The sequence below is a fragment of the Nycticebus coucang genome, chromosome 8, assembly GCF_027406575.1.
Source record: "Nycticebus coucang isolate mNycCou1 chromosome 8, mNycCou1.pri, whole genome shotgun sequence".
Taxonomy (NCBI): domain Eukaryota; kingdom Metazoa; phylum Chordata; class Mammalia; order Primates; family Lorisidae; genus Nycticebus; species Nycticebus coucang.
In genome coordinates, this window is record NC_069787.1 from 3,348,132 (window position 1) to 3,369,451 (window position 21,320).

The 21,320-nt window shown below is 48.7% G+C and overlaps 1 protein-coding gene across 2 annotated transcripts in view; it reads right to left on the minus strand.

Moving 5' to 3' along the window:
- Positions 1 to 12,653, minus strand: part of EFCC1 (EF-hand and coiled-coil domain containing 1) — a 52,053-nt gene extending 39,400 nt beyond the window's left edge. The window contains exons 1-2 of one of the 2 annotated variants that reach the window (XM_053598872.1): positions 9,235 to 12,653; positions 7,406 to 7,668 (exon numbers count right to left, since the gene is read on the minus strand). In XM_053598872.1, the coding sequence (XP_053454847.1) occupies positions 7,406 to 7,668; positions 9,235 to 9,945 (974 nt within the window). In that variant the 5' untranslated portion in view covers positions 9,946 to 12,653. The remainder of the gene's footprint in view (positions 1 to 7,405; positions 7,669 to 9,234) is intronic. The other variant, XM_053598871.1, reaches the window with a different exon arrangement.
- Positions 12,654 to 21,320: the final 8,667 nt, after the last annotated feature.

A 21,320-nucleotide genomic window follows, 5' to 3' on the forward strand; every position in this document is an offset into this window, starting at 1 on the left:
TCCCAAGTAGCTGGGACTACAGGCGCCCGCCACAACGCCCGGCTATACTAAGCATTTTCTTAATGCTAAGCACTATCCTAGGTACTTTAAACATAGCACTTTGAATCGTTAAATATTCTATGAAGTGGGTATTAACTATTATCGTCTCCCATTTTATAGATGAGGAAGCTGAGGCTCATGGAGGGGAGAATGGGTGGCCCCAGGTCACACTTCCACCGCTCCATCACACTGCCTCCCCGTCTCACTCATTATTCATTCAATATCCATGTCCACAGGAACAGAATCCCATGCCCATGTTACAGACGAGGAAAGTGAGGGTCACAGAAGTGAAGGGAACAGCTCAAGACCACGTTGTACATATGCAGAGAAGCTGGGAATCAAACTGGGGTTGGGCTGGGCCTCCTGAGCCTGGGCCTCACACACTGAGCCCGGGGCCTGGGGCGTTCAGTGGTGTCTGACTGGCCCTGCTGCTTTTGGGCCCTGGGTATTGTCCCTGAGAAAAGGCCTCTGTTCCCACCAGTGGCCACCCACACACCCACCTCCAGGATAACAGAATTCGAGGCTTCCCAGCTCCAGATGGTGTCCCTTACCCCACACTGTTTAATTCTCTCCTGACTGCCCTTCCTCCCTCCTGCCCTCGTCTGACCGGCTGACTTTGGCCCACCCAGGTCAGGCTGGGCTGCTGCAATGGGGCAGAAGAAAGGAGGTGGCCCTCAGATGGCCTCATCTTTGTGTTCCTACCACGGGAGCCAGCCAGACAAGCTGCCTCCCACCCTCCTCCCTGGCCTTTTCATCCTCCCCTGACAACAAAGCCCCAGAGGCCAGGCTCCCAGCCCTCTACCCTGCCCCAGCTGGGCTGTCTTTTTCCCTTGCTATTTGAACCTCAGCCCCTGCCTGACAGGGCTGTCCCCCCGCTGCCTGCCCAGGTGTCCTGTAGGCCCTGACAATAGGGCCCAGCTATTCTTCCACTGCAGCGCAGGAGGAGGCTGGGCCAGGGACACAGCTGAGACAAGGGAGGCTTGAAGAGCAGGAGGAGATGCCCCCAGCCCACGAGAGACCTTCCACTGCAGAGTCAAGTGCAACCCCCTTTGGAGAGGACCAGGCCATTGGGCCACTTTGGGGCTGCCTGGTGCTGAAGTCTCAGGTGCCCAGACCCTTCCTGCCCTTTTCCAGGGCAGCACCCATTTGCACACGCACTCGCCCACTCACATGTCCGTGAGCAGGGGAATGTGTGCCCAGGCCTGGGCTGAGTGCTGGGCCCAAGGAAGGCCAAGCTCCCATGCTTTTTCAGGAGGGCTCCCGGCAGGATGGAGACTGGGAGCAATGGCTTCTCTGCCCACCGCTCCCAGCAAGCACTGAAGCACCTGACCAGGAAGGGGTTGGTGGGGGTGAAGAGCCCCCACCCCAAGCTATCCCCAAAGCATTTGGCAGCCAGGAGAAGATGACTCTGAGACAAGACTACCCACGTCTAACCAGGCGTCCACAACTCAGTCTCTTGTTGCCACAGGTGGGCTGTTCCCAAGTCAAGAAAGGGGATTTGTGCAGAAAGCTCCAGAGAAGTGCAAGGAGGTACGTGTCATTTGAACGTGCCCTGGATACCCTCCCTCTTGGCTGTCCTAGAGGATTCATCCCTAAGGTTTGATGGGGCTTGCTCCCTGGCTCCATTGGCGGGGGTGACTAAGGTTTGGCCAATCAGAGCATCAAACTATCATGGCCCCATGATGGGTTCAGGCATAGACATGTTTGCAAGTTGGTTCAATGAGACTCAATTCCAGGAATTCAGAGGGATGGCTCAGGTGAGAGATTATCTACTGGACTCAGAGCTTTGCAGATGTTAGGCTGACACCCAGGTACTGGGGGAGAGAGCTTGCTGGACAGTGAAGCAGAGTATCCAGGTTTGGCACATCCTGGTGACACTGTCTGAGTACCTGGATCCAGCCATTCTTGAAGCTGGACATGTCTAGACTAAGACTTTTTAGTTCTAAGAACCAACTTCCTTTTCACCCAAGTCAGTTTGAGTTAGGCTTTCCGGCACTCATCTAAAAGACCTGGCTGATAGAAGGGAAGAAAAGAGACAGAAAACAGCCCGACACGGTGGCTCATGCCTGTAATCCTAGCACTCTGGGAGGCAGGAGGCAGGAGGATCCCTTGAATTCAAGAGTTTGAGACCAGCCTGAGCACAAGGAGACACCATCTCTACTAAAAACAGAAAAACTAGCCAGGTGTAGTCCCAGCTACCTGGGAAGCTGAGGGAGGAGGATCACTTGAGCCCAGGAATTTAAAGTTGTTGGGAGCTATGATTATGGGCATTCTACCCAGAGTGACAGAGTGAGATTCTGTCTGAAAAAAGGAAGAAAAGAAAAGAAAAACAGGAGAGAAAGGTGGAGAGTGGTTGGATCAAGTGTCAGTGAAACACCTTGGTTGAGTGGGGGTTAAAGAACATTTCATGAACGGTGACATCAGATGTTCACATGGAGCTGTTTGTATCACTGCCCCCACCACCACCACCACTCCCATCGTCAGGAAAGTCTACCATGCACAAAAATGTGTGGTGGGGATGGACTGTTTTGTGAGATTTGAAGGAAGGGCTGAGTTTCTTGTGTCAGATGAGGTTGTGTGAGACAGACAACCTCTGTTGGGAAGCAGGACCCAGAGGCTATTGTGGCCATGATGGGATCCTTAGCAGGCAGGACAGGGAGGAGAGGGCAGAAGCCTTCCCTGGGGGAAGTCAGGGGCCACCAAGGGGCTGTCTCGTCAGATGTGGTGCAGGATGCAAAGGCAAAGCCTCTCTGGGAGAGTATCCTCCACCCCACAAAGCTGCCCTTCCTTCTTTTGTCAGAACAGAGGTGCAAAATACCTGTGACTTTCCCCACCTCCAGGAGGCCTGAAGATCCCTTGTGGACCCCTGGATACTTCTATTTGGCCTAAGACTCCTACAACTCTGAAAGCAGCAATGGCTTCTTTGATGGTCTCTCTGCACACAGCACATGTGTCCTACAGTGTGATGACCTGCTCCCCTCAGGCCAGGAGACCCTCTGAGGGCAGTCGACATGTCTGTGCCATTTCTGTGTCTCCAAGATACCCGGCCTGGGGCTTGGCTCACAGAAGGTGTTTAGAAAGTGTTGCTGAAAGAATAAGTCAGTGTCTCCAATTGCTTAAATATTTGCTATATGTACTCTTAGGCTGTGGTCAGGATGGTTGATTGGGTGCTGGGGATGCACCCCTTCCATCTACGAACACAGGGAAATGCTAGATAAAATACGGCCATTAAAAAAATACAGAGCCAAGATCAAAAATAAGACAGTGACACCTCCAGCTTGCACGGGGAGCAGGAGACAGAGCTGACACCCAGGGAGGGGTCAGGGACAGAAGACCTCCCCACATCATGGAGTCAGGGGCCACGAAGGGGCTGTCTTCTCTCATCCAGAGATGAGAAAAATCCCACCTGTTGGCTTTGGGATTTTGTCCCCTGGGTACGGAACTCAATTTCTCCTTACGTTTGTAGTTAGGAAACTCCACGCCTTACAACTAATTAAAAAGCTAGTCTTGAATCTGAGCCTGGTGGCTACAGATGGAGAATTGCTCTGAAACAAACCCCACAACCTTGATTCCAGGTGGGGCTCTCAAGGGTCAAGTCTTTGCCAAAGATGGGCTCCCAGTCAAAATGCCAAAGCTCACCAGGTACTCAGCAGAGGTGAAACACGGGGAGGGCTCAGCCATTCCAGAAATCCAGTGTAGACTGTAAAGTTAGTAAGAGGTTGGGTAGAACTCACAACATAAGGGCCGAGCAGGATGAAAAAGAAACTGCCAGTTTGAAAAAGAACTCAATAGAAATCCTAGAAATGAACAATGGAGTTACTGAGATCCTGTTTCAGGGAAGTGGAAGAATTTGAGTTTTGGGTATGTGACTTTAGTTGAACCCCCCAGCCCCCAGCCCCAAGAGTCTATTTCCTCATTTGAAAAATATGACACCATACCAACCTTAGAGCCTGATTACAAGATCAGAGTGAGTCGGTGTCTGTGAAAGTGCTTGGAAGGCTGGAAGATGCTGGAAAAGAGTAAGTCAGGTCACTCATTCTAACCAAATGGCTTCAAGCTGTCGTCCCCAGGGGGGAATTTGATCATTGCACTTTTTGCCCCCACAGGCACATCTGCAGAGTACCTGGAGGCATTCTCAGGTGATGTCACTTAAGAGGGCTTGCTGATTGGTGTTTGGGGTGTAGGGCCCCTTCTTCCTTGTGACTCTTCTACAGGCTGCCCCTTGGGACAGCTTCAGGGGAGGGATGGTGAGGTTCAGGCACCTCTGAGTTCCTGGTACTTGAAATGCAAAAGCAGAGATGACCTTGCAACCCACAGCCCTTCATTTCTGGGGGGCACAATCGGGAGGACTTATTCACGTTGCCAAACCCGACTGGGGTATGTGGCTGAATCCCACCCTTCCTGCTTGGTCCCTGCGTCACCCAGGCAAGCTGCTTCCTCTCTGGCCTTGATTTTCTCATCTGTGAAATGAAGACAATACTATTTTCCCCTCAGGCTGGTGTAGAGGCTCCACGTGAGCTAACATGGAAAGTGCCTGGTATACTCTTTTCTTCAAAGAGTGAGAGTTTTGGGGCGAGTCAGTCCATAAGCCTGTAACTCTGTCCCCAGAAAAAAGGCAGAGAATGTCTGCCTTCTGGATGGGACAAGCTTTGGGGACAAGGTTTTTGAGGGACAGAGAAATAAGTGGCAGAGCCGTCCTCCTAATCACTGTGTGCCCTTCACCTAGGGTCCCTCAGCACCTGCCGGCACCTGGGCATCTCCTCCAGAGCCTCTGCAGTAGCTGCTTTTCCTTCCCAACTATCAGAACTCCATGTGTGTCTGGGACAAACCCACAAGGACTCCCTTGCAGGTGGACGTAGCCATGTGACACAGCTTCAGCCTATAAGATATAGTAAAGGTTCTGGTGGGGAAGGCAAAGGCAAAGCCTCCATGGGAGAAAATCCTCCCCACTCTAATAGTGTCCATCCTTCTTCCTTTGTCTGAACAGCAGATGCAAGGTCTGGAGGTGCAGCAGTCATCTTAGAACCATGAATCAACAACAAAACATCATGAAGTGGAAAGACAAAAAGGACACAGGTAGGGACAGGGAGGCCTTACCTTCTGGCTGTATTGCCTTGGGTATATTACTTCGAGACTCACTTCTCACAAACTGCAAAAGGGACAAAACCTCCACCTGGTATAGTCTTGTGAGGATGAAATGGTGCCATGGATAGGAAGTCACTTTTTCTACTGTAAAAGACTATCCCAACATTGGTAGTTGCTCTTACAATCATGCTATAAGGACTGATGGTGATTTTAGGACAAAACAAAGAAGAGACCCTTTATTTCTCCTCTTAAAGAAAGCTCCAAGGCTGCACAGGGGCCTCAAGCCAACCAGCCCAGCTCTTTAGCTGATCAGCTATGCAAACAGGAAGTGACTATCAAAACATTTGGAGCCACAGGAGGCTGGCCCAGAGTCTGCCTCTTGGAGGCCTCCCTCCAGCCCTCTTCTCCCCCAGCTGTGAGAACCTCAGAAGTCAAGGACAAGGCTCCACCCCTGAGAAGCTAGATTAAAAGCCACCCCTTCTGGTTGTCCTGACCTCTCCCCCAGAAAGCTCCCCCCTGTCTCCTGCTCTTCCCCCTCTACCCATCTCTTTGTCAAACTGTAGCTGGGATAATATTTATTTTATTTTGTTTTGTTTTGTTTTATTTTATTTTTTGAGACACAGTCTCACTTTGATGCCATTGGCAGAGTGCCAAGGTGACATGGCTCACAGCAACCTCAAACTCCTGGGCTCAGGTGATCTTCTTGCCTCAGCCTCCCCATTAGCTGGGACTACAGGTGCCCAGAACAATAACCAGCTTTCTGGCATAATCTTTTTTTTTTTTTTTTTTGGCCGGGGCTGGGTTTGAACCTGCCACCTCCGGCATATGGGACTGGTGCCCTACTCACTGAGCCACAGGCGCCACCCCTTTCTGGCATAATCTTTATTTATTTATTTGGGATAATCTTTAATTGAAACACAAATCTTCTGTCACCTCCTTGCTTTAAAATTTCCCATGCCCTTCATGTTCTCTTAAGGAAAAAACTGAAGTCCTTGCCACCCGCTCTGGGCCCTACCTGGCCTGGCCTTTGCCTGCCCCCAGCTTTACCCCTCCAACCACTCAGCTCTGCTTTTAGTTTCTGGAATGGGCCTCAGGGCTTTGCCCATACTGTCACCATTTTCTAGAACACTCTCCTTTCTCCTCCTCCCAGCCATCTTGCCAGGTGACAGCCCATCCTCAGCCCTCAGAATTGCTTCTGCTTCTTTGGGGGGCAGAGCTGAGCCTGCAGCAGGCCCCCCTTGCTGCTGGCACTCACCTGGCCTGTTGCCAGGCAATTTGCTCCTGTGAGGGTCTCACTGCTCTGGGCAGAGATTTACCCCTGGTGCCTGTCATGGCCTCTGGCACAGAGAAGGTACTCAGTAAATGTGGGAGGTGACAGGCAGGAGCACCTTGTGATTTGATTTTTTTTTTCCCAAAGAGTATCACTTTGTTGCCCTCGGTAGAGTGCTGTGCTGTCACAGCTCACAGCAACCTCAAATTCTTGGGCCCAAGTGATTCTCTTGCCTCAATCTCCAGAGTAGTTGGAATTACAGTCGCCTTGCACAATGCCTGGCTATTTTTAGAGACAGGGTCCGGCTCTTGCTCAGGCTGGTCTGGAACTCCTGAGCTCAAGCCGTCTTCCCACCTCAGCCTCCCAGAGTGCTAGGATTATAGGCGTGAGGCACTAGCGCGACAGGCCATGCCCTGTGATTTCAAAGGGAGAGGGTTCTGCTCACTAAGCGCCCACCACGCATCTTCTTCATAGCCGCTGTGGGAGGAAGGCACTGCAATCTGTGTTCTCCTCAAGAAGAAACAGTCTCTGAGAGGGGCAGTGACTTGCCCAAAGTCACACATCTGCCAGAAGCCCTGCCAAGATTTGAACCTTGGTCCCAGGTTCCTGCCCTGGTCGGGTAAGCACAAGGAGTCGTTACACACTTGTTTCTAATCTGTAGAATGGGGTCAGAACAGCACCCACCGCACGGGGCAGTCGTGAGCACTTAGCGCAGAGCCTGGCACACGGTCAGTGCTTAGCAACTGTCAGCTATTACCATTAAGACCCAATGGGAGGACGCCTAAGAACGAGAACATTAAACTGCAATCTGAACAGACAACTAGCGAGATCTTGTGAGTAAACAGAACTAGATGAATGGACGGACAATGACAGCAAACGGGGGACCAACAAGCGAATGGAGCCTGAGGGAACGCGCGGGCAAGCGTGGGGCCGCGAGAGCGCGCGGGAGGGGCGCGCAGAGCGAGGTCGGGGCGAAGGGGAGCCGCCTGCGCCCGGGGCCGCGCCGCTCACCTGTACCGCCGCAGCTCCGCCTCCAGGCGTCGCACCCCGCGCTGCAGACTCGGCACCTGTCGCGCCTGCGCCTCGAGCTCGCGCACGCGGTGCAGGCTGCGCAGCACCGCCTGCCGGGCCTCCTCCGCGCGCCGCCGCACCTCGGCCTGGCCCCAGCGCAGCCGCCCGGCGCGGGCCTCCGCCGCTGCCAGGGCCCCCTGCACCCGCCGCAGCTCCCGCGCCGCCGCCTCGGGGGCGCCCGCCTGACTCTTCCAGAGGCCGACCTGCGGGGACAGGGCAGCAGGGGGCAGGAGGTGAGCGCTCCGCTACCCGCCACCATTCCCGGGCACCCAGGGGCGCGTAACAAAACACCCGGCAGGTCTGCTACTCTGCTTACTGGCGCTCGGCGCTACTTTAAGGGCAGAGTTTGTCCGAACTCATTTAATCCTGCATATATCCCTGGTGAGGCCGAAACTCCTATTATCTCACCCCCCACCTTTTTTTTTGCAGTTTTTGGCCGGGGCTGGGTTTGAACCCTCCACCTCCGGCATGTGGGGCCGGCGCCCTACTCCTTTGAGCCACAGGCGCTGCACACACACCCTTTTTTTTAATGGACGCGGGACACCGAGACATGAAATCTGCAGCCTTATGTTTGCGCGCTCCCTGAGATTCTCAGATTTCACGGCTGTTCTCCGCCTATCTTCTGCACTGCCGGCACTCAGCCTGCGGCGACTCTTCATCCCCGAGACTTGAGGAAGGGTCTGGGCACCCCGGAACGGCATCTCCGGCCCTCCTTGGTCTCTGCTCATTAGACTGTTGGCTCGCTGAGGGCGGGGTTTCTTTATCACTATGTCAGTAAGTGCTCCGTAAATACTGAGAATGAATGATACTAGACGTTCTTTTCAGCCCACCTCTTACGATTTGTGATTCCACATCCTGGGAGTACTTTTCTACCCCCACCCTGGCTTAGCTGGTGCCCCTTGCCACCTGTCCTCCCCCTTCACACACGTGGCTAATGAAAACCGCACCTTGCCGCCCTTTGCCCTCTGTGGCAGCCTCTCTGCCCCTCGGGCTAGGTGACTGGGCTAAGACTGGGACTGCCTCCTAGCCTGCGGTCCCCTGGAGGTAGGGCTGCTCCTTGCTCTCCCTGACACCGGGTCCCCAGCACTGCCCCTGGTACACAGCGCTGAAGAGTTGACCGACCTAGACGCCAGGGCTAGGTCCATGTCTCAGCCAGTGGTTCCGTCTCAGTAACCCAGAGTGGCTCTGTGCCCCCGCAGGCACTTCGTGGCCAGCGACGGCCTGATCCACAGCGCAAGCCACCGTGTCTGTTTCTCACTTGGGCCCTAGGCAGGGCCTGAGGGAGCCCCAAGCGTCCTTGCTAAATGACTAAGTCCCTCTACTGCATTAGGCAGGGAGGCCTTACGGGTGGGGGCCGGGCTTTCTTCACACTCTGTCCTGAACTTCCTAAGCCTGGCTGGGAGGGAAACGAAAGATGTTTTCTGAGTAACTGAATGTGTGAGACTTCCCAGTCAGGTTGATTCCTGGGTTAGAAGGGGTTAAGACAAAATGGGGGACGGAGGGTGGGGCAGAAAAGTGTGGGATGTTTGTGTGTCACTCAGGAGGGTGGAATGAGTGGTAAGAATGGTGTGGGGATTGGAGTGATGGGATAGATTCGGGACACGATGCAAATAGGCCGAAGTGGGGTGCGATGGAGCGGGGCGTCCTTATACCTCCTTCCTTCCTCCTCCCCTGCCCAGGGCGGGCTCCGCAGCCAGCCCGGGGTTCAGACGAGCCCTCTCACGTCATCACAGCCCCTGCTCCCCACCACTTCCCCAGCCCGAGCGCACCTGCAGCGCTAGGCAGCGCGCGTCACTGCTCTGCAGGGCGGCGCGCAGGTCCTCCACCAGCTCGCGCAGGCTGCTGTTCTCGTCCTCCAGCCGCGCCACGCGCTCGTCGTCGGAACCACCGTCGGGGCCGCCGTCCGGGCCAGGCCCTCGGGGCAGGCGGCGGCGGCGGCGCGGGCGGCGCAGGCAGATCTGCGTCTCGATGTGTTCGCTGAGAGCGCCGCGGGGCAGCCGGGGCCCTGCGCGGGTGCCAAAGTAGCCACAGAGGCGCGCGTGGAACTGGCGGAAGGTGAGCTCCGGCGGCTCGGCATGCAGCGCGAGGCGCGCCTCCTCCTCGGCATCGGAATCCCGGTCAGTGGTCACCACAGGGGCCGCGTCCCCGGTGGTCACATTCTTGGAGTTCGCGTCTTCCGCAGCTGCCTCCCTGGCGGCGGTGGTCCCCTCACCACGCAACCCAAGCACCGCGCAGAGTGCTCGGAAGTCGGCGCGGGGCAGGCGGCCAGCGCCGCGGCAGTCCAGGTGGTGGAAGACCTCCTGAAGGTACTGGTCCAGGCCGGTGGCCAGCACCACGATCTCATTCTCCACGCCGCGGTCCAGCCCGTAGTGGTGCGCCAGGGCGCTCAGCAGCCACTGCGTGCGCCGCGCCGGCCGCCGGTACGGGTCGCCTGCCGCGCCCTCCAAGCCGGCCTCCGCGTCCTGGCGGCCGGGCTCCATAGCTGCGCCGCGCGCGACGCTCCTCCGGTCCCTCCGCCCCACTACTTCCAGGGGCGGCTCCGGAGATTCTCGAAAGGAGGGGCTTAGCCGTCGCGGTCTGGTTGGAGCGGCGCGGGGGACAGTGTCCAGCAGCTGCACTGGCCCGGCAGTGCGTCTACGTTTACCCCAGTTGCTTTGGAGGGTCCAGGACCCCCTGAAAACCCAGCGGTGCGGTCACTACCGGGTCTCCCTCCCATTCTGGCTTCTGTTGGTGACCTCCCAGGGTCTTCTGCTCCCATCACTCCCTGGGCGTTCCTGGCGTCTGCTCTTTTCCTCCAACTACAGGAGGAAACAGGCGCTCAACTCCCTCCTCCCTCTGCCCCGCCAGCCCAGAGTGGAGAGTGGTCCGAGGCTGGGCCAGGGATGGGCGCGAGAGGTGAAGGCGGGAGGCACCTGGGGTGGCAGCCCACGCCCTCGCGCCACTCCTCCTCTCCCCAGAAAGCCTGTCAAGGGTTGCCCAGCAAGCTTGTCCCGGCGGCTCCACCCTCACGTAGGTGCGGAAAAGCCTCCTCCGCAGCTTAACTGTAGCTGCTGGGTTTCCAGACCCACCTCTCACCACACCGTGGACGGTGTACAGAGCTCCACGTGGTAACCGGAGCGGAGCAGGAAGCAGGCTGGAGAAGCAAGGGCTAAGTTAGGGCATCAAGCTGGTGAGAAGCGGAGGAGCCGCTCTGAGATGCTCCCTTTGGTCTCTAAGCGCTCACCCCTCCCTCTCGCTTTGTGGGGTGGGACAGGACTCCTGGGAGAGTGATGGGCTCCGGGTCTGCCCACCTTTGTGCCTGGGAATGGTCCAGGCATGAGGTCCATCTCTGAGCTGGGAGTAAGCTAACAGGTTGCTGTTTGACCCACATTTTTCTCTGATGCTTTAGAACACATTTCTGAAAGATGAAAGAAAATCTTATCTCTCAGGTAAGTGCTAAACGGATGCCCTTTCTTTTTTAGGAGAGGTGCAGTGATCTTGTCCACCTATTTCCTGCGCCAGGGATGGTTATCCAGCCTCCTTGGAGCAAGATGCAGCCTCTCAACTGTCCTGTCTGCAAGAGGGGCAGAATGTCCCCTCATGTATGAGGGTAAATGTTAAACCCTGCGTTTGCAAAGCAGTAATATTCCGTCTCCTCGGCCATAGGATCCCAGAAGCAGCACTTTCCCCAATTGGCAAATTCCTACTTCTTGAAGACTCTGCCTAAACTACATCTCTGCTGGGAGGAGAGGGTCCTTTCTAATTTTGGATTTGCATGTTTTAAAGGTTTTTTTAATTATAAAAAATTTGGCAAATTTTTTGTAATTAAAAAATTATTTAAGTTGGCAATTTGGCACAAAGTGTTACATAGTTCCATGTCTTGGCTTCTACCTTTAAAAAGCATGTGTGCCCAGGACGCCCACTGCATCCACGGTGAGCAGGTGGCGACCAGCTGGCGTCCATCAGGAATCAGTCCGGACAAGTCACCGAATAATGACAACGTGAACAGGGCAAGTTGCAGCACATTTTGTGCAATGTTACGGCTACCGAACAAGAACAGCACAAACACACAAAACAATATTCAATAGGGAAATTGATATTATCAATATTCTGGAAATGTGTAGAAGAAGATGGGCAGATTCTCACACAGATTCGATGGCTATTTCTAGGGGTAGGAGACACATTTGGTGTTTCCTTTTAAATAAGGTGTTTACATTTGTTTCTTTCTTTTTTCCTTTTTTGGGGAGAATACATTTTACTTATCATTTACATACCATAAAGTTCGCTCATAGAAGGTTCATAAATCAGATTTATAGGGTTTATAGCCATAACCACAACCTAAATTTTGAACTTTATTATTACCCTTGCCCCAAGTAAATTCTTGTACTAGTTAACCCATTCTCCTTATCACCTACTGCTCAGCCCCAGGTGATCACTATTTTCCATCTTTATGAATTTGCCTATTTTGGACATTTCATTTAAGTGGAATCATACAGTAGGTGGCCTTTTGTGAGTGGGTTCTTTTTGAAGATATGAGCATAATCTTTGCAAGGTTTATCCATGTTGTTGCATGGATCAGTGCCTTTGTTTGTTTTGAGACGGGGTCCCACTCTGTTGCCCTGGCTAGAGTGAGTGGCATCATTATAGCTCACTGCAGCCTCCACCTCCTGGGCTCTAGTGATCCTCTGGGCTCAACCTCCCGAGCACTACCACGTTTGGCAATTAAAAAAAATTTTTTTTTGTAGGGATGGGGGTCTTGCTCTTGTTCAGGCTGATCTCGAGCTTCTGGCCTCAATCAGTTCTCCCATCTTGGCCTCCTAAAGTGCTAGGATTATAGGCATGAGCCACCTTGCTTGGCCGACTTCACTCTTTTTTAGTGCTGAATAATATTCTGTTGTATAGATAGATCACAGTTTGTTTGTCCAGTTACCAGTTGATGACTGAGTTCCTTCCACTTCTTGGCTATTGTGAATGACGCTGCTATGAACATTTGTGTACAAGTTTTGATTTCTTCATATAATATCATTTCTCTTCGGTGCTATGAACATTTGTGTACGAGGTTTGCTTTCTTCATATAATATCATTTCTCTTTGGTGCTATGAACATTTGTGTGCGAGTTTTGATTTCTTCATATAATATCATTTCTCTTCGGTGCTATGAACATTTGTGTGTGAGTTTTGCTTTCTTCATATAATATCATTTCTCTTCGGTGCTATGAACATTTGTGTATGAGTTTTGCTTTCTTCACATAATATCATTTCTCTTCGGTGCTATGAACATTTGTGTGCGAGTTTTGATTTCTTCATATAATATAATTTCTCTTCGGTGCATATATACTGGGCATGGGGTGGCTGGGTCCTATGGTAATTTTATGTTTGACTTTTTAAGGAATGACCAGTTTTTCAAAGTGGCTGCACTGTTTTTATTCCTACCAGCAGGGTTTCTTGGTGTGTATAGTGATACAGGGGTTCTCAGTCCTGGACTCTTTCTTTTTTTTTTGTGAGACATAGTCCCACTTTGTCGCTCTCTGTAGAGTGCTCTGGAGTCACAGCTCACAGCAACCTCCAACTCTTGGGCTCAGTGATTCTCTTGCCTCAGCCTCCTGAGTATCTCAGACTATAGGTGCCCGCCACAGAGCCCAGGTATTTTTAGAGACGGGGTCTCACTCTTGCTCAGGCTGGTCTCAAACTCCTGAGCTCAGGTGATCCACCTGCCTCGACCTCCCAGTGTGCTGGAATTACAGGTGTGAGCCACTGGGCCAGGCCTCAGTCTTGGACTCTTGTTCTCCCTTGTTGCTTCTTTACTCACACTTTCTCCTTGTCGGCTCTTGAGTCCCCAGCCTGCCTTACCAAAACTCCCATGTTTTCCAGTCCCCTCTCACATTCTCATCCCTCTTCTAATTGTCAGACCATGTAGTGGGTCTACCTTCAGAACACACCCTGAACCTGACTCCTTCTCCCCATTCCACTGTTACCACCTGGGAACCAAGCCCCTCCACCGCCCCCCACCCCACCAGCGTTTTTGCAACACCCTCCTCTCAACAACTGTCCTTGGGCTCATGCAGTCCATTCTTGACAGCCAGAGGGGTCCCGCTAAAATTCAAGGCAGGCTGGGCCTGGTTGCTTACGTCTATAATCCCAGGACATGGGGAAGCTAAAGTGGGAGGCTCACTTGAGGCCAGGAGTTTGAGACCAACCTGAGCAACCTATCTCTACCCCCCCCCCCAAAAAAAAAAAAGAAAAGAAAACAATTAGCTGGATGTGGTAGTGGATGACTGTAGTCCCAACTACTCAGGAGGCTGAGGCCAGGAGTTTGAGGTTGCTGTGAGCTATGATGACACCACTGCACTCTAGCCTGGGCCACAGAATGAGCCTGTCTCAAAAAAATAAAAAATTTCAAAAAACAAAAACCTCAAGTAAGGCCGTGTCTCCTTCTACTCAGGGCCCACTAATTATTCCCCTCTCACACAGATGAAAGGCAGAGCCCTCCCCGTGGCTCCCAGGCCTGGCACATACAGCACCTGCAGTACCCTGCTCCCTCCCTCCCTCACTGAAGCTCCGCCTCAGGGTCTCTGTTCCCCAGGAACGGATAGCCCACCCCCACCTCCTTCAAGTTCCATGCTCCACATGACCTCATGGCACTGCGCACCCCTAACAGAGGACTCCTGCCTTCTCTGTGTTGTCTGTCCCCACGTTTAACTATTAGCCCGAGGGGAGGGACAGTCTCTGGCATTCTAAAAGAGGAGTGTGGGCTCCCATCTCAGCTGACCCCCCACACGTGGTATGATGTCTTCCACCTGCTTTCTTTGTCTATAAATAATATGTATTTTTCATGCATATATATATATATATATTTTTTTTTTTTTCAGTTTTTGGCCGGGGCTGGGTTTGAACCCACCACCTCCGGCATATGGGGCCAGTGCCCTACTCCTATGAGCCACAGGCACCACCCTGGGTGCATATTTTTTAAAAGTAGCCATTGTACCACGTTGTCAGCTTCCCATGAGGTCTGAGCTTTACAAGGCCAGGGACCTGTGACCCCAGCCCCCAGCATGGGGCCTGGCACAAAGTAGCCACTAACGGTTTTGGTTTGGATGAAAAGTGAACTCACAGCATCCCACGGGCACAGCACTCTTTGGCCCAGCGATGTTGGGAGTTCCTGAGGTTCCAAATGTTGGCAGTGGATTGTACCTCCAGCTGGACCACAGAGGCTTTCTCCTCACAGCCTGGGAGTTTGACCTGTGCATTTAAAACAGGACTCTGGAGCTTGGCTGTGAACTTTCAATCCCTGTCTCTGGAGATGAATCAATGCTGAGAGCTGGTAGCCCAGGAGGAGTGTGACCCTCACCCCCTGCCCAGTCACTGCAGCTGGCAGCTGCTTTTGATGAAGGAATCCTTTGAACAGTAACTTTCCTGAGCCAGTCAATATTGAAAAGAAGGCTTTCAAATATCTTGCCATGGAGCCGTTGCCTGGCCTCCGCTCCCCCACAGCTCAGGGAAGTGAGCGTTTATAATGGTGTGCTGTCAGGCCTGTCTGTCTGCCCCGCAGTGTTACCAGGCGCCTCTGAAATAATTCCGGTTGGATCCACAAGGTTTTTGTTCAAGGTTCAAAGTGAGCAAACCCAGAGGTCTCCTTGTGTTCTTTTGTATGAGCTGGGGGGATGGGTGTGTGTCTGCTTGGGAGGGATAGTCAGTGCCCTCGCAAAGAAATTATTTTCTGAAGTCAGCTCAGCATTGTTTGAGCCATTTTAAATAGCATATTGTTCAAAGTAGCTCTAAAGAGTCCACAAAATGCTGAGAAGCAAAAATCATCTACCATCTTGCTGCTGGGAAGGGAACATAGTGTGTTTCTGATGTATTTATTTCCAGACTTTTCCAGGCATTTGGGCATGAAAGAACTTTTTGGAGTGATGGAAATACTCTGTATCTTCATTGGGATGGTGGCCATGTGACTATGTACTTCTGAATTTGATAGTATGTAAATTGTATCCCATTAAACTTGACATAAAAAACCACTGTGAACATGCCACCACTGGGGTCTTTCTTTGCACATGAACCCTGCTTTTTTTTTTTTTTTTCTTATTCAGTTGCCCTGGGTAGAGTGCTGTAGCGTCACAGCTCACAGCAACTTCAAACTCTTGGGGTCAAGCGATTCTCTTCCCTCAGCCTCCCAAGTAGCTGGGACTACAGGCGCCCGCTACAACAGCTATTTTTGGAGCTCCAGTGGTACAAGCAGTTAGTGTATAGTACTTACATGAACGCTGCTTTGTCAACAGCTTGGCTGTTGTTTATATTTCTTTGCATACCCTGCTGCTGAGGCTGCTCCACTCTCCTTCCCGTGATAGAGGGGCTTAGTCATCCCCCTCAGATGCCCACTGAGGTGGCTTTTGGATTTTCTGCATTAAAATCATATTGTGAACAGTTTGCTCTATATTTTGAGTGATTTATTGTTATGCCAAGGAGTATACACATATAAGCTCTCAATATTGTCAAACTGTTTTCCAGGAACATGTGGCATTCTATCCAGCTCCCGGAAGCAGCTGGGAATGTCCTTGAGTCATTATGTTCAATGTCAGAAAAACTTTTAAGAATTTTTACAAGTCTTGGTTAATGGATCTGCTTAATATTCAGACCCTAAGTTTCACTCTTTCTATTAAAAAGAGCCTGCCATTAGGCAAAGACTTCGTAGTTACAGCACCAAATTCATTCAAAAAAGAAAAAAAACGATGAATTGAACCTCATTGAAACGCAAAACTTGCATTTCAAAAGACACTATTATGAAAATAAAAAGACCGGGCGGCGCCTGTGGCTCAGTGAGTAGGGCGCCGGTCCCGTATGCCGGAGGTGGCGGGTTCAAACCCAGCCCCGGCCAAAAGCCACAAAAAAAAAAAAAAAAAAAAAAAAGAAAATAAAAAGACCAACAAGAGACTGGGAGAAAATGATTGCAAAACATATGCCTGCCCATAAAGGGCTTGCCTTCAGAATTTACAATCAACTTTTACATGAGTTCAAAAATAAGAAGACCAACAATCCAACTAAAAAGTGGGTGAGGGAAAAAAAGAGTGGGTGAGGTGAAGAACAGACATTTCACCAAAGAAGAGCTATATGAATGGCCACAAAGCCCATGTAAAGATCTCAGTATTCTTAGCCATTAGGGAAATACAAACCACAATGAGTTACTATGTCACACCCATGAGAATGGTTGCAATAAATAAGACAGACAGTGAATCTTGTCAAGGATGTGGAGAAACGGAAACCTTCACATGTTGCTGCTGGGAATATAAAATGGTATAGCTCCTTTGGAAAAGTTTGGCAGTTTCTCAAAAAGTTAATCAGAAACATATGACCTAGCAATTCCACTCCCAGGTATCCACTCAAGAGAAATGAAAACACATGTCCACACTAAGCCTTGGCACATGCACGTTCATAGCAGCATTTTCCATAAATGCCTAAACGCTTGCGCTTAATGCCTATTTGCTGATGAATAGATAAACTGTTTAGCCATTCAATGGAAAAGTATTCAGGTATAAAAAGAAACGAAGCAGTGACCCCTGTTATCACATGACATACCACTCCGTGAAGGAAGCCCATCAGCAAGCCAGACCACATATTGTATGGCTCCATTTACGTCCAGAAAGATCACCTTTTTAGAGGCACAAAGTAGATTATGGAGCCTAGGGTTGGGAGTTGTAAATGTCAGGAAGTCTTATCAGGGGGATGAAAATGTTCCCAAACTAATTTATGGTGATAATAGCTTCACTCGGTAAAGTAACGAAAATTCACTGAATTCTATACTTGAAAGATGGATTCTGTGAAATAAAACATGCTTTTTTTTTTTAGTGAATCTTTTTTTATTATTTTTTATTAAATCATACTTTGTACACTGATGCATTTATGGTTCAGGGTACTGCTTCGATATACAATGTGACATGCTTACACTGAACTAAATAACACATCCATCACAATTATACTTATTTCTTAATAGTTTTGAAGTGTACCATTGCATCATGCACATTGGGTGAGGTCTCCCAAAATACCCTCCCTCCTCTCAGATCCCCCCTCCCCTCTCTCTCCTCTTCCCTTCTACTTTCTGGACTATAGTTACATTTTGCCATTCATATGAGTGTGTAGGTGATTATACATTGATTTCATAGTAGTATTGAGTACATTGGATACTTTTTTTCCCCATTTTTGAGATACTTTACTAAGAAGAATATGTTCCAGTTCCATCCATGTAAACATAAAAGATGTGAAGTCTCCATCTTTTTTATGGCTGCATAGTATTCCATGGTGTACATATACCAGAATTTTTTAATCCATTCATGGGTGGATGGGCACTCGGGCTGTTTCCATGTCTTGGCTATTATGAATTGGGCTGCAATAAACATTCTGGTGCAAATGTCTTTGTTGTAATATTTTTTGATCATCTGGGTATATACCTAGTAGAGGAATTGCAGGATCAAACAGTTCCTTGAATGTTCACCAAAGTTTTTTCCAAAAAGGTTGTATTAGCTTGCATTCCCACCAGTAGTGTAGAAGCTTTCCTTTCTGCATCCACACCAACATCTGTAGTTTTGGGATTTTGTGATGTGGGCTAATCTTATTGGAGTTAGATGATATCTCAAAGTGGTTTTGATTTGCATTTCTCTGATGATTAAGGATGATGAGCATTTTTGTATGTGTTTGTAGGCCATGAGCCTATCTTCATCAGAGAAGTTTCTGTTCAAGTTTCTTGCCCACATAGAAATGGGGTTATTTGTTCTTTTCTTATTGATTAGTTTGAGTTCTCTGTAGATTCTAGTTATTAGACCTTTGTCGGAAGCATAACCTTCAAAAATCTTCTCCCATTATGAAGGTTGTCTGTTTGCTTTACTTACTGTGCTCTTGGCTGTGCAAAAGCTTTTTAGTTTCCAGATCCCAGTAATGTATTTTTGGTGTTTCTTCAATTGCTCTGGGGGCGGGGGGTCCTCCTCATAAAACATTTTCCCAGGCCAATTTCTTCAAGTGTTTTCCCTGCACTCTCTTCTAGTATTTTTATAATTTATGTCTTAAGTTTAAATCTTTTATCCAGTGGGAATCAATTTTTGTTAATGGTGAAAGATGAGGGTACAGTTTCAGTCTTCAACAGGTCACCAGCCAGTTCACCCAGCACCATTTGTTAAATAGGGAGTCCTTCCCACACTGAATATTTTTGATAGGCTTGTTGAAGATCAAATGATGATAAGTAGCTGGGTTCATCTCTTGGTTCTCTATTCTGTTCCATAAATCTACCACTCTGTTTTTGTGCCAGTATGATGCTATTTTGATCACTATAGAGTTATAGTATATCCTGAAGTCTGGTAATGTGATACCTCCTGATTTGTTCTTATTTCTGTGTAATGTATTTGCTATTCAAGTTTTTTTCTGATTCTATATAAAATGAAATATTTTATATTTTTCTGACCTATTTTTTTCAAGTTCTTTAAAGTATGACAATGGTGCTTTAATAGGGATTGCATTAAATCTGTAGATTGCTTTGGGTAGTATGGAGATTTTAACAATGTTGATTCTTCCCAGCCATAAGCATGGTATGTTTTTCTATTTGTTAACATCTTCAGCTTTTCTTTTCTTAGAGTTTCATAGTTCTCTTTATAGAGATCTTTCACGTCCTTTGTTAGATAAATTCCCAGATATTTCATCTTCTTTGGCACTACTGTAAAAGGAATAGAGTCCTTGACTGTATTTTCAGCTTGACTATTGTTGGCATATATAAAAGTTACTGACTTGTAAGTATTGATTTTGTATCCTGAGATGCTGCCGTATTGATCACTTCTAAGAGTTTTGAAGTTGAGTCCCTGGGATTTTCCAGGTATAGGATCATATCCTCAGCGAAGAGTGAGAGTTTGATCTCCTCTGACCTTACTTGGATACCCTTGATCGCCTTCTCTTGTCTGATTGCAATGGCTAAGACTTCCATTATTATGTTGAATAGCAGTGGAGACAGTGGGCATCCTTGCCTCGTTCCTGATCTGAATGGAAATGTTTTCAATTTACACCATTCAATATGATATTGGCTGTGGGTTTGCTGTAGATGGCCTCTATCAGTTTAAGAAATGTCCCTTCTATGCCTATTTTCTTAAGTGTTCTCATCATGAAAGGATGCTGGATATTATCAAAGGTTTTTTCTGCATCAATTGGGAGAATCATATCTTCTTTGTTTTTTTATTTTATTGATGTGATTATTATATTTATAGATTTGCAGATGTTGAATCAACCCTGTAAGCCTGGAATAAAACTAACTTGATCATGATATATAATTTTTTGATGTGTTGTTGAATTCTGTTTGCTAAGATCTTTTTTTTTTTGAGAGAGAGAGAGCCTCAAGCTGTTGCTCTGGGTAGAGTGCCATGGCATCACAGCTCACATCAACCTCCAACTCCTGGGCTCAAGTGAGTCTCCTGCCTCCACCTCCCAAGTAGCTGGGACTACAGGTGCTTGCCACAACACCCGGCTTTTTTTTTTTTTTTTTTTGGTTGCAGCCGTCATTGTTGTTTGGCAGGCCTGGGCTGGATTCAAACCTGCCAGCTCAGGTGTATGTGGCTGGCGCCTTAGCCGCTTGAGCCACAGGCGCTAAGCCAGTTTGCTAAGATCTTATTGAATATTTTTGCATTGATATTCATTAATGATATTGGTCTATAATTTTCTTCCTTTGTTGGATCCTTTCCTGGTTTGGGTATCAGGGTGATATTTGCTTCATAGAATGTGTTGGGAAGTATTCCTTCTTTTTCTATGGTTTGGAAAACATTGTATAATATAGGTACTAGTTCCTCTTGAAAGGTTTGATAGAATTCGGATGTGAAGCCATCTGGTCTTGGACTTTTCTTTTTTGGGAGATTTTGTATTGTTGATGTTATTTCAGTGATTGATATAGGTCTATTCAAGATTTCTAATTCTTTCAGGTTGAGTCTAGGAAGGTGGCATGCTTCCAGGTATTGGTCCATTTCCTTCAGATTTTCATATTTCTGAGAATAGAGATTTTTTGCAGTAATCATTGAGGACTTTTGGAATTTCTGAGGTGTCTGTTGTTATTTCTCCTTTATCCTTTCTGATAGACAATATTATAGATTTTACTTTTCTATTTCTGGTTAGGTTGGCCAAAGGTTTATCAATTTTGTTAATCTTTTAAAAAACCAACTTTTTGTTTTATTGATCTTCTGAATGATTCTTCTGTTTTCAATTTCATTTAATTCTACCCTAATTTTGGTTATTTCTTTTCTTCTGTTGGGTTTGGGGTTGGAATGTTTTTCCTTTTCCAGTTGCTTAAGATGATTGATTAAGTTGTTGGCTTCCTCTCTTTCTGTTTTCTTTTTTTTTTTTTCATTTAACACGTATTTATTTATTGATAATTAATAGATTTACATTGTTTAAATTTCTTTTTTTTTAATTTATATATTTTTATTGTTAAGTCATAGCTGTGTACATTAGTGCAATCAAGGGGTACAATGTGCAGGTTTCATATACAATCTGAAATATTCTCATCAAACTGTTCAACGTAGCCTTCATGGCATTTTCTTAGTTACTATATGTAGGCATTTGTATTCTGCATTTACTAAGTTTCGCCTGTTACCCATTCTAAGATGCACCGTAGATGTGGCCCCACCCATTACCCTCCCTCCACCAAAACCTCCCCCCTCCCTCCCCCTTCCTTGGCCCTTTCCCCATAGTCTTGTGCTATAGTTGGGTTATAGCCTTCATGTGAAAGCTATAATTTAGCTTCATAGTAGAGCTGAGTACATTGGATACTTTTTCTTCCACTCTTGAGATACTTTGCTAAGAAGAATATGTTCCAGCTCTTGATGTAGGCTTCCAATGCTATAAATTTCCCTCTTAGGGCTGCC